This window comes from Opisthocomus hoazin, chromosome 5, assembly GCF_030867145.1.
Source record: "Opisthocomus hoazin isolate bOpiHoa1 chromosome 5, bOpiHoa1.hap1, whole genome shotgun sequence".
NCBI classification, from domain to species: domain Eukaryota; kingdom Metazoa; phylum Chordata; class Aves; order Opisthocomiformes; family Opisthocomidae; genus Opisthocomus; species Opisthocomus hoazin.
Genome location: NC_134418.1, coordinates 4,015,395 through 4,028,943, shown reverse-complemented (window position 1 = coordinate 4,028,943; position 13,549 = coordinate 4,015,395). Strand labels below are relative to the sequence as shown.

Here is a 13,549-nt window from a genome sequence, read left to right as displayed (position 1 = left end):
ATTAAATTGATGACAAATGTGGAAAGATTGTTCTTCCTAACAACAGTGAGTTAATCCCACATCAGGGACAAATGAGGTACAGTTCAGCAGATGAGAGCAAACCAAGTGTTGATTTTTTGCAAAGAAATTCAAGACATCACTGGGTTTCAACCTTTGTTCAGTACCTGGGACGTTTTACCTGTGAAAGGGTCCCAGTGTTTCACGCAAGACAGAGCAGCTGAATACCAACCTCGTTGTATAAATCACTGAATTCTTCAACCACATCTTTCGGGATCCTCTGCCCGTTGTTGGTAAGATGATAAGCCACCCCATTCTTGGAGTAAAGACTGATCCGTCCAACACTTCTCTCATCATCAGTAGTCTCTTCAAGTAAACCATTGTCTTCTGCTAGATGATAGACTGGGTTTCCATGCGAACCATGAATCCACGTCGCTCCCAGTTCAAAAGTGGCGTGCCCTGCAGGAGAGTAAACCAAGCAGACTAGTTACAGAAGCCCATGTTTCTGAAAGCGTGTCACACTCAACCCTCAATAAAATGTCCCTGTGCAAAACCAGAAGGAGACCACATGTCTGAACACCACTTCAGCGAGCTTTCTCTGTCAGACCAGGGCAATGCCCGTGTTCTTCAAACCAGTCCTTTGTGATACAATTTTAGATAGTGCTAGAAGGATGGAACGTTTCCAACAAAGATACACCACAGTGACACACCTCTGATACTTACGGCAAAATTCAGCATCTTCTAGGTTCCCAGTTCTTACCATGGTTGTTGCCAGCTGCTCTACCCTTGCTACTCAGCCTTTCTAAATCATCTTCTCTAAATCTGCACTTCAGAACATGACCAGAAAGCAGGGATGTACTGCTCATGCTGCAGCACAAGCCACGTGCTAGTGAAGGGAGTGTGGGAAGGAAGAGAGCTGTAAGAAGCCACTCTGCATTACTGCAAAAAGGACGTATAAGGATACTTCCAGAAATAACAGTTGCAGGGAAAGAACAGAATACCTAAAGTCTTCAAATACATATAATTTGAGAGGAGGGGATGGATACCCAGACACAGGAAGAAAAGCATCTACAGCAGAGAGATGTAGAAAAATCTGGATTGTCCTGTGAGAGCAACATTGGCCTGTAGGCTGAACCTTGTCCCGTGATTAAAAACGCGTGTTATTTACAAATACACCTCAGATTAACTGCAATACAAAATGCCTTTCCATTCCTCATATGAGTAAATGGGTTTTATTTTATTATTTACGCCTTTGAACATTTACATCAGGTTCTTTAAAAAGACGCACGGCCAGGTTAAACACCAAATGCACTTAGCCTTCATCACCTATACACTCTGCCTGCAAAACACACAGGGTTCGATCAGCCCCACTCTCTCCCTTCCTCATAACAGGGTTTGCACCAGGGCTCTGACTCCCCCTAAACCAGCGCTGCCACGACGGGGCTGATAGCACAGGGAGATGTTCAGCAGCTGAAAGAAGGTGCTAGAAATAAGCTTGGGCCTTGTCCTCCACCCACATTTCTACAGAGTCTCCAAAGTCCAAAGCTAACTGTTTCAAAGTTGTGTTCTCCCAGCATCCCAGCCAACACTGCACTGCGCAGCTCGCTCTGCAGAGGTGTGCGAATGCCTGATTAAGTGGGCTAGTTAATAGGATCCTGCCTGACGAAGAAAGGATTGTGCAGTTACCAGTCACCACACGCTGTTTAACATGTAAATACATGCTCAGACAGAGAGACACTGCAGCACTGCGCTGCAGTCAAGTTGAACGGGTGAAAGCGCCGAGGAAGGCTGCTCTCCAGCCGAGACGCTGCCTCCGAGGGAAGCTCCACGCATCTTGTTTTTCAAGCAACCACCTCGTCATTAAGGAGCACGCTGATCGCCCTTCAAAATACGCATTGCAGGACTTCAACGTGTACCTAAAACAAAGCAGGCGCTCCCGAGTGTGCGGCATCCAGTCACAAACGTGTGAATATTTAAGATGCCACCAACCCCACTGCGCTCCCAGAGCACCCAGCCCAACGGAAATGACTGCTGAGCGCTGGCAGCCGAAGGTACAAAGCTCATAAATACTGCACGTGGCAGTCACCTTGTTAATGCAATCCTCCCGCGAGTCATCACATGCCAGAGCAGCAGCAGGGACACTGCCTGCTGCTTGATGTCAGGAGCTTGCTCTCCGCTACACTAACAATCCTCCTCTAGATAGCTCTTATTTATGGGGCACCTCATCTTGGAAAGAAAAAAATACGCCAGCAGGCCCCGCTGTATTGATGCTCGGTAACAATTCCAAGTAGCTGTGTGGAATATAATCAAATACCAACAAATTAAAAATAGTCATTCTTGCCTGTAACACTTCGAAACGCGCTATCATCACTACCAAGCAGATCAGCCAGTTGTTACCTAGCGTAAGTTACACGATTAATCATTTGAAAGTGTAAAATTAAATAACATCTTTTTAAACAGAGATAGCTAATTTACTTCCAGGGCCTTAGAAGATTTTAATTTCAATATTGATCTACTTCAAATGAATCATCCAATACAACAAAAAATAGAAAAAAACCTGCTTCCTATTCTGTGAATATAATCACAGAGACACAAGCAGCAGTCGAAGCAGGCCTATACACTCAACAACACACCATACCAGCAATTTTCCAAAGGAATGCACAGACTGTGTGTCGAGCCTCCTGAGTACGCACAGGAACTTTCACAGTTCCCTTTGCAGCCCTCACTATTGCTCGGGCATCCCGTCGTGAAATACCTGCAGTGGATACGGATGTTACAGCTCATGTACAAAAAACACATTAGGGAAAACACTGTCCCCTGCAAGCCACGGCACAGCTCAGCGAGAGAGGCAGTATGCGGCTAGAACCCGGAGAAGATGTCACCGTAGCTCTGCTGAATGTTTAAATCCAATCTTTAGTCCAGTGTGCAGACAGGGAAGTGGCCAGAGAAGTTCAGCACTTCAATGCCATTTAGACAAGCAGATCACAGCGGGCCTGTGTAGAAGACCCTGAAGAACCACTTCTGTAACGGTTTTTGCAAGCTTTAGCCAGCTCTGAGAAATGAGCAGGTCTCGCCTGCCCCAGGCGCAATCTTGCTACTCCAGGCAGTACAGAAGAAGAAAACACAGCCCAGGACCACTCTGCCCTTGCACCAGCGAATCAGCAGGTTCCAAGTACGTGCCACTTCTGAAGATTTCGCCACCCAACAGAGCTCCAAAACTGTTCGCCTCAAGGGCATGGTAATCTGCAAAGCACACTAGGGGCCAGAACATGGATCCACCTCAGGAGAGAACTGCAGTCCATACCCCCCCGTGTAACTTCCATAGCTTGCAGAAGATGAGACAGACTGTTTGTACTTTTAAGTAAGGTATTAAAAGATCAAGACTTTGGATTCCAGTCCTCTGCTCTGCAAATAACAGTTACATCTACACACGGCACGATCTCCACCCAACTGAAAAGCCTGCTCTTGTCTCCTGTTCCTTGAGAAGTGTTAACGAACAGGAGGCAGATTCCCAGCAAAGACAAAGATATGAGTAACCATCAAAGGTGTCCAAAGGTGAGAGAACTGGTCTCGATACTAGTACAACAAAACTCTTTCACAGGTGCACTGACAAAATGATATATTTCTCCCTGAAGATTTCGGGTCTTTAACACTTCCCTCCTCTCACAGACACGATCCAGGATATTTTTAATACAGTGTATTGTGAGTAAAGGACACACTTCCCATTCTAAGCCCCATGCCAAGTCTCAGCAGAATGTAAAGTGCCCTATTCAAACCGTGGAGATTAGATTTGTCCGCCTGCCTTTTCATTCATTTCCCTTCTGAATGTTCATAGGACGCTGCTGTCTATTTACTGTGGTGAGTTCATCGAGTAAAATCCAGTCAGTGATGTAAGCACCTGACAGATAAAAAGAAAGGAGGGCAGCAAGAGGCCCAAGTTAATAAATACAGAGAGTGGCATCAGAAACAGAGCTAGTTAATTGAAATCAGGAAGGCAATTCAGTAAAAGTGAAGAGCTTTTAGCCTCCTGCGAAGCAGAGAGAAGCAGTGCCCTTCTAGATACCAGGGAAAGTTTCACCGACTACCGTGCTGCAAAGAGCAACGTTTGTTCCAGCTGTTCTGCATTTAGAGATGTTACAAGCCCATCCAACTGACATGGGATTAAAATATCCACTGTCTGCACCTTTATTACACACTGAGAAAGGAAGCCACAGAGGTAGGAAAGCTGCAAATCAGGATGAAAGGATACATTGAAGAGGTTTTTCCAGCAGCCTGATTCACAGTGGGTAGTGCCTTATGCAGTAAATTAGTCCTAGGGAAATGAATGGGGCTATTTGTGAAACAGAATAGCTTGGAGCTTGCCCCTTTGCAAGTGATGTAAGTCACGGAGAAACCAGCCCTTCACTAGCCAGGAGATTTACTGACTGCTCCTAGTCAAGAGTCAAAGCTTGAAAATGGTGGTGGAAACTGTCTTGATGCAGTTATTTAATCACAGAACGCTTCTCACAGACCTGTTACACAGAGTCCTTCCTATACCAGTGGAAACAGTCACCGAGGTGTCTTTTATAGGAACGCGGTTCTGGAGCAGCCCTCCCTCGAAAGAGACGCACAAGATAGCTCAGATTCACCCCCCTCACCCCGAAAGGAGCCCAAAGATTTATGTTCCTGAGAACACCACATCTCAAATCACCTTTTGCATGTGCACATTGACTGAAAACACACATTTCTAAGGTCAAATTCACTCAATGACGATACAAAGCCTCGCTAGCAGAACAAAGCCAGCCCAACGCGTTGCCCTCCAAACGCTGCTCTTACCAAGTTTCACGCTTTGCACGCGGCCTCCGATTCGGTCAGTCGCCTCGAGGATAGTTACATCCGTGAAACCGCTTTCCAGGAGCGCTTTCGCTGCCGACAGGCCCGCGAGTCCAGCACCGATAACTACTATTCGAGGCTGTCGTTTTCTCCGTAGGCCACTACTAAGAGGATCATCCGTGCTGTCTGCAGATATTTCACAACTTTGCATGCCGTCCAAGCTCTCTTTCTAAGGAACCTATGGAAAAAGCAAACAAGCGTGTTCAGGGAATTCAGCTCAAACTTATCCTCTGCAGTTAAAAACCCTGAGGAAGCCTATAAAAAAAAAAAAAAAAAGCCAGCAGGAAAGAAAGAAAACTTGCGAACTAGACCCAGCCTTCAAAGTGGGATGCATAGTAGGGATAACTGAGGTCAAACTGGGATGCAACAAACAACTTTTTGGCCTGGAGCACCAGTACTGGAAACTCCAGAAATCTCCACCCTCTTGTAACATGTAGACTTTTTCCAGAGAAATCAAAGGATTTTCATCTCCCATCTCTTTATATAACCTCCAAAAGTGGCAATTTTGCAGTAAAGACTTAAAAAAAAAAAAAAAAGAAAAGAAAAAGAAGAGCACATGCCCAATGCCCTCAAGCTCCACAACACAGTGATGAAGCTTCACTTTGCCTCTGTGGCAACCACAAAGCATAAGCTTCAGATCTATAACTACGGGACTAGGTAAAGAGGATTTAACTCCAAGCACGGAGATCAGATAACAAACCAACCATTACAGAAACGGGACAGACGGACAAATATTTCAACCAACCAAAGGCAACAAGGGCCAGCTGAAAAAATCACAGCCACAAGATGCAGCCCCTGGAGCCAACACTATCATAGAATCATGGCATGGTTTGGGTTGGAAGGGATCTTTAGAGGTCATCTAGGTCCAACCCCCCTGCAACGAGCAGGGACATCTTCAACTGGATCAGGATGTTCAGAGTCCCGTCCAACCTGGCTTTGAATGTTTCCAGGGATGGGGCATCAAACACCTCTTTGGGCAACTCGGGCCAGGGTTTCTCCACCCTCAGTGTAAAAAATTTCTTCCTTATATCCAGTCTATCTGTCCTGCCACATCAGGATCAGCCTCAGCCTTCGATGCAGGCAGGTTCAGACCCATTCCAGTCCTGACTAGCCCAACTCTGCCTCCATTTACCCAAGGCACCCAAGTGCTCCTCCAAGCAGTATCCTATTTTAATTTGCAAACTCCTAGAAGCCATCTTTTTACCTGTGTATACCCTTCGTTCTCAGGTCCCATCACCTTCTTTTAGTACACGGCCTGAGTCCATAGTTAAGCTTAAACCTTAATCAGGGGTCACCAGCGTCGGATGTCTTTACACACGAATGTCAGTGTCTAGTCATCTGGTGCTGGGTATGTTCACACCTGCCCTCAAGAGCAGGAAGAAACCGAGACCCATACTCCACCGGGCCTAAGACGACGTCAGTCCTGACTCACACAGGATAAACACAGAGCCCTTGAATCGGCGGGCGCCCAACGATTTGGATAAAGCGCATGCGTGATTCCTAGTCTTACCTCCTCCCTACCCAACGCTTACTGAACGCGGCGAAATCCTGCCTCTGCCTGTTACCAAGCTGCTGCATACTCCTTCCGAGCTCTCCCCCAATTCTCCCAACACTTGGCCAGTGTCAAAAAGTCCTGTTTCTCTCCTGCTTCACCAGGAGACTTAAATCTTCGCACTTAAGACACCGCTGGACTATTGCAGCATATGGTCATGTGTACTAATGAAGTACAAGCAACAGTGGTTTCATTTGGAAAGTACCTTTTTCTCTGGGATCTTGAAGCATTTATACATGCTGACCAAGCATCTCCCGCTCTCTCTAACAGCCGTGACACCAGCCTGCAGTCAGCAGCCACTTAAGCAGCAGTATAAAAAGTAAAGACCCCCTGCCAGGGGTCTTGACAACCGCTTTGAAAACGTTTAGTTTCAGCTGGAACAACTTCAGCTCAGTCCACCCTTATCTGGGCTCACCTGCAAGGGAGATCACCACAGCGCGTCTACAACAAACTCTGCTTCTGCCAGCACAGCTTGTTCCAGCTGCCGCTGAGCAACCAACAGGCGACGCTGAGCCAGCTCCTGCTGCAGCCAGGCTGAGAACTTCTACCTGCGATTACATCAATCATCTCACTGTTTTCATCTCCTGACCAACAGATCTCAGCTAGCAGGTATTTGTCATAGGGAGCCAGACACTGGTGTTTGGAGAGTTATTTCCAAGCTGAAGTCCAACATGTCAAGCATGCGATGCTTTCTAGAGTCACGGATCACGATCGTTTGACAAGTGGAAAAGCTGTGAGCAGCCAAAGCCAGGCAGTGGACTTGCTTCTGAGCAAGCTGGATTCAAAAGCAGTACAAGAGTTTGAAGAAGTAGTAGAGAACACTTTCCTCGCCAGTTCCACAAGGAACAGTAAAGATCTGGAGCACGCAGGGGAGAGGAGGATGCAAAGCTCCTTCCCTACAGCAGCTGGGGAGACGGGTCAAGTTTCCACTTGCAGACACCTTAGGACTTGCCTCTACCTGGCTTTGATGCAGACTCATGTCTCCTGTGGACTTTGCTCACCTGGGAGAGGAGTGGGTATTTTAGCTTCTTATCTCAATCCACTCTGAAAGTAGTTTTTCGGAATGGATTAAGACAAACTGGAACATGGCACTCCAGGTACAGAGGGCCACCCTCGGGAGTTACTCGGGACCTGCTCCATGGTGTGTAGATTAAACCCTCACCAGTCAGAGGCTGGTAAGAAAGACAAGACCGCTCCTCAACAGACTCACACAAACACGCACCACAGAGATGAGGGACAACGTTCTAACTTAAAAACCCAACAAAAAAAAAAAAGGAAGCATCATTTTGATCTATTTACCAGTGCAGGACAATAGGCAGGCACTGGGCTTCCTACAAAGAAATGCTTTTTCCACCATCTTCTTTTGAGGTTGAGTGAAGCCACTACATTTCTTGGGCCCTGGCAATCACTGGTCCTCTACCTCCCCTCCCAAGCATTCCAATTTATTGACTTTTAATCTACCAAGATAAGAAGGGAAACTTCTCTGGGTTCTTTTAAGATCTTGAAGATGGGCCCTGAACTTTGGGACCTCTGTATTCAGAGCTTCAGGGAAGTCCACCGCTTGGATACGACGGGCAAAGCAGCAGAGTTATTGCAGGGTACAGAAGGACTGCCACAGCAAGTCATATGGAAGAGTCTGGGGGTGGTACAAAGAAGAATGACCTTCTGGCAGTACCAGCTTCCAGCACTAAGGCCAACAAGGATGCTGTAAGGTAGAGCTAACATCCAGACCTCTAAGCCTAACAACCCCAGGCACTTCTCCCCCTCTCATCTGCCTACTCTTTTCTGAATCCCTCTACACTTCTGGCCTTCGCAAGAATTTTGCGGTGAGGAGCTCCACAGTCTATTAACCTTATGCAAATATTGATGTCTTTTTGAGTGGTTTCAAAACCGCTACCCAATGAAAATTGAGGACATCCCCCAAAACTACATTATAAGAAACACTGAACAGACATTCCCTGTTCACAGTCTTCTCAGCGCTAATGACCTTCATGTATGATCCTTGTCATCTCTTCTTCAGGAGGAAATAAATCTTAATCTGGCTAGTCCTGCCTCATTTGTGAGCTATTATAAACTCACAGCTGAAATAACTCCTACTAGAAACGTCTTCAGGATTTATTACAACCCATAGACATTCTACAACACTCTCCACTTCTCATCCAGCCTCCAGATAACACTTCAACGCACGTACTTTAATTGCCACAGTAAAGAAACATCTTTTCTACAATCTACATCCTATAGAAATTCAACATTTTTAGCTCAGTTCTTGAAGTACAGCTTTCCTAATCCTGGCTTCAGCAAACTCATGTGAATTCTTCACATGAAAGCTTCAGGAAAATGTTTTCCGCTCCTGTTTCAGCATTTTAATACTGGATTAGGTGACCTGTCTAGACAGCTGAGAAAATAACAGGGTATTTTGTGTGTACAGAATCCCGATTTGGAAACCACCCTTAATTAGCCAACAACCTTTACCATATGATTGGCAGGGGAAGGCAATTAAAATTTAGGAAGAGCTTGGGCTTTCCAGCCAGGATACATGCTCCACTGTGAAATGAACAGACAATATAAATACACAAATCCCGACTACACTTTATTTCAGTATCAATTATACACTCTGTCTGGCTCACAAGTCAAACAAGCACATAAAATACCATCTATTACATGCAATGCTCTACCTTCTGTACTTGCCAAGCCACCAGCCAGGGCCTGAGCCAGTGAATATTACTAAGTCCTCTGACACAAAGATAGTTTGGCTCTTTGCTTTTTCTTGAGTGCCAAAAAGGGTTGGGATTTTTTTTTTCCCCCTCTAAAATCACAGGGTAAGAAGTGCTAGCTGTTCTACTGTGAATCTCTCTGAGGCTGTAATTTTACTTTGTGTTCATCTAAGAGCATGGGTAGTACGAAATCATAGCTTGACTAACCGTAAAATTCCCCCCTTGTCTTGCTTACAGCTTTCCTGTGAGACAGCTAACAGGCACCAGCTATCCACAATAAACCAAAATAAAGAAATTGAAACACACATCTTCCTTCTGTCTGAAAAATACAGCTTTGATTCTCTTATCCATTGTGCATCTAAGTGTCTCACTCACAGCATTTCAGTCACTCCTTCCAGACCAGCTCCCTTTTCTCAGTCTCTACCACCGTTCTGTCCTTGCCTCTCTAGGTGCCACCACCCTTCATTCATCCCTTCTCACCCCTGCCCACTTCCTTCATTCAAACAAAAGCCTTAAAAAAAAAACCTCAAAACAACGCCCTCAAAAAAAATCCTGTGCTCAACTGCTGTTTCCCAGAAAGTGAATCTTTGCAAAAATCTATTTTCTCAGATGGGCATCATTCCACCAACCCGGTATGATGGGTTTCCACCCCGGCATTTGTGCCCTTCACTCCTACGAACTCCCTTCTGTCGATCTTTGTCATGCACCCAGCCCGCTGACTGCTCCCAGGGAAACGAATCGTTTCACCGGCACACAGGAGCCTTGGGGGCTTTCAGCAGGACTTCACACCATCCTAGCAATAACTTAGAAATAATTCTGAACAGATTCTTGTGTTTTTAATAAAAACATATTTATCTTTCAATAAAGATATATTTCCTTTAACACAGAGTGCCTTCTACCTATTTAAGTCACAGCGGCCCCGCAGACAATGGCAACCTAGAAATAGCATGAACACAAATGTCACGCCAACCCTCTCTACCTCTAATCCAGCAGCAACAGCAATAAACTTCAGAAGTATGTCCGCTTCATGATTTTTTTTCTCATTTAGGCACTAAAACCTTGCGGGTCACAAAGAAGCAGCCAGAGAATTAAGGCAGTTCAAAACTGCCCTCCTTGTCACAACAATCCTCTCTGATCAGGCTATTCTTCTAAGAGCCTTAAGAAAAAGGTCACCAAGGCTCCAACAATTTAAAAATACAAAACCAAAATAAACAAAAACATTTCTCAAGGAAATCTGCTATTCTTAGCTCACCTAAATACACTCGTGGTAGTACTGTCCTAGCTCTGATGACACACAGACTTAGGCAAGGCAACGTACTGAAAACAAGGCTTGCGTGCTCAAAGCCTTGTCTGGTGCTTGCTTGGGTTTTTTGGTTTGAATCATAGAATGGTAAGTCTTAAAAAAAGAGACCTTCCTCTCCCTTCAGACTTCACCTCACACCACAGATTGTCTTATACCCCCGAGCCATAGCTGTGGGCGCCCGGCATACCACAGACCACAATCATGGTCATGCTAGGTGGGACTGCTCTCACACCACTCCACTCCTTGGTTGTCCAGCCTGCATCTCCAGTCTGCAGCCTTTCAGGTGATGGAAAGGAGGAGCTAGTGGAGAGAGTCCAGTGGAGGGCTACGAGGATGAGGAGGGGACTAGAGCATCTCTCCTACGAGGAAAGGCTGAGGGAGCTGGGCTTGTTCAGCCTGGAGAAGGCTGAGAGGGGACCTTAGAAATGCCTCTAAATATCTGCAGGGTGGGGGTCAGGAGGACGGGGCCAGACTCTTTGCAGTGGTGCCCAGCGACAGGACAAGGGGCAACGGGTGCAAACTGAAGCAGAGGAAGTTCCAGCTGAACATGAGGAAGAACTTCTTCCCTCTGAGGGTGACGGAGCCCTGGCCCAGGCTGCCCAGGGAGGCTGTGGAGTATCCTTCTCTGGAGTTACTCAAGACCCGCCTGGACAAGGTCCTATGCAGCGTGCTTGTAGGAGACTCTGCTTCGGCAGGGGGTTGGACTGGGTGACCCACAGAGGTTCCTTCCAACCCCGTCCATTCTGTGATTCTGTGATTCTGTGAAGCTTACAGACCAGTTTAAAACAATCCCCTAACCTTTCTGAGTCCTCTTACACCAGCAGTTGAACTAGGATCAGGAGTTTGCTGTGGAGTGACCTCAACATCTCCACTTCCCACGCTTTCCTTCATGCTGTGCAGTGATACCGAAGCAGCCAAACAGCTTCACTCCTTGTGGATGGAACTAAATGAGAAGATGCATATCAGGAATCACAGAATCATAGGGGTTGGAAGGACCCTCTGTGGGTCACCCAGCCCAACCCCCTGCCGAAGCAGGGTCACCCAGAGCAGGCTGCACAGCACCACGTCCAGGCGGGTCTGGAATATCTCCAGAGAAGGAGACTCCACAACCTCCCTGGGCAGCCTGGGCCAGGGCTCCGTCACCCTCAGAGGGAAGAAGTTCTTCCTCATCTTCAGCTGGAACTTCCTCTGCTTCAGTTTGTGCCCTTTGCCCCTTGTCCTGTCGCTGGGCACCACTGAAAACAGTCTGGCCCTGTCCTCCTGACCCCCACCCTGCAGATATTTAGAGGCATTTCGAAGGTCCCCTCTCAGCCTTCTATTCTCCAGGCTGAACAAGCCCAGCTCCCTCAGCCTCTCCTCGTAGGAGAGATGCTCTAGTCCCCTCCTCATCCTCGTAGCCCTCCACTGGACTCTCTCCAGGAGCTCCTCATCTTTCTTGAACTGGGGAGCCCAGAACTGGACACAGGACTCCAGATGGCGCCTCACCAGGACAGAGCAGAGGGGGAGGAGAACCTCCCTCGACCTGCTGGCCACACTCCTCTTAATGCACCCCAGGGTACCATTGGCAAAAAATGCATCCCAGCCACTAAGAAGCATTCCTTACGGGGCCAGAACACAGCAAGTCCAACCCACAGCCTCCAGGGACACACACTCTGTCAGTGACAGCCACGGGGACCTCAGCACTGACTCTTTCCCTCAACATATGACCTCGTAATACCATCACATACCTACTGGTCTAGAAATAGTTTTGGACAGCTAAAATGAGGTTGGGAGGAACTGCACTTCCAGAAGCAGCAGCCAGTGGCAACACTTCCACGTGCTATTCTGAGACTCCTACACAAGGACCCGCTCTTCTTTCCTAAGCACACCATTTGTCTGAATTTTTCAGTCCTTCTGTACAGTGTTGAATTGACAGTCTTCACATTAACAAGTGTAACAGCCAGTCTGGAGGGTGAGAAATGCATCATCAACACAAACAAATTCCCTGCTGACCGCAGAGACCAGGCAGTTCCAGCATAAACCGACTAAAATTTAACAGAATCACTTTATTCCCTCTAGGTTTTCGGTTAATGGGAATTAACCATCATCCTTAATCAGAAATCTAAACAACAGTATTGTGTGTGTTTGAAAGGAGCTCAAATAAAAACAATAAGACTTCATTTCAGCTGAAAGATTAACTGGAAGCACAAGAAATAAACACACTACTACTTTATTCTTATTTTAAGTGCAACTATTCAAGATACCATCAACACAAGAAGGGGCACCACACACGCATGTGTTCATAACGCAGGTTTGTCATCACAGTCTGAAAGTGTTTACAAACAGAGAATACTTTTGACACCAAAGGATTAATTCAATCTAAGCAGAGACAAAGCGAAATTGAGCAACCAACAGCAGAAGCCAGAAGAATTCAGAACAGAAATAAGACATCTATTTTTAACAGCAACACTAATCAGCTGTTGAAACACTTTTTGCTAAAGACAGAGAGGATATTGCTGGAAGCTTTGAAATCAGAATCCAGTCTCTCATAGACATTTACACTCCAGTCCCACCAGAAGACAGAGCTGTGGTGCTGGGAATGCTCCTACCTACATGACGGAGATTGCCAGGAGAGACGTTCAAGACAAAACTTTCTGGTCCTTGCACCTCAGGAATCTACCACGACGCCGACCGGTGTGTCCGTGAGCACACACACCATCAGCATGCTGCTGTAGGGATGGAGCACACATGCAGGGGGTTCCCAGTGATGCCTAAGGAATGGAAATTTGCACAGACCAAGTGCACGGCACTTCCCGGGCCTCAGGAAACAATTTTAAAAAAAAGCAAACTTCTTGACAGAGAGCTTCAAAAGCCTTTTTTCGATAGATGTAATAATCTCTATTATTTCATGAACAGCACACAGAAGAGCGGTTATCTGAAAGCACTGTTAGCAGAGCCCATATGCAAAAGCTCCACAACGGAAACAGAAAGGCAACTTCTTTCGCAGATGCAAAGAGACTCCAGCGTCCAGGCCATTAACTCACCACAGTCTGGCACTACTTGTACCGAGCAACTGCATGGCTGTAACGAGTAACCTTTCCCTAAGTAACAGCAATAACAAAATTTTCAGTT

General features: G+C 46.5%; 1 protein-coding gene across 1 annotated transcript in view; it reads right to left on the bottom strand.

Moving 5' to 3' along the window:
- The window catches only part of SMOX (spermine oxidase), a 58,597-nt gene that overhangs the window by 20,452 nt on the left and 24,596 nt on the right, over nucleotides 1-13,549 (bottom strand). The window contains exons 2-3 of the mRNA XM_075420288.1: nucleotides 4,813-5,047; nucleotides 230-456 (exon numbers count right to left, since the gene is read on the bottom strand). Coding sequence (XP_075276403.1) covers nucleotides 230-456; nucleotides 4,813-5,020 — 435 coding nt within the window. The 5' untranslated portion in view covers nucleotides 5,021-5,047. The remainder of the gene's footprint in view (nucleotides 1-229; nucleotides 457-4,812; nucleotides 5,048-13,549) is intronic.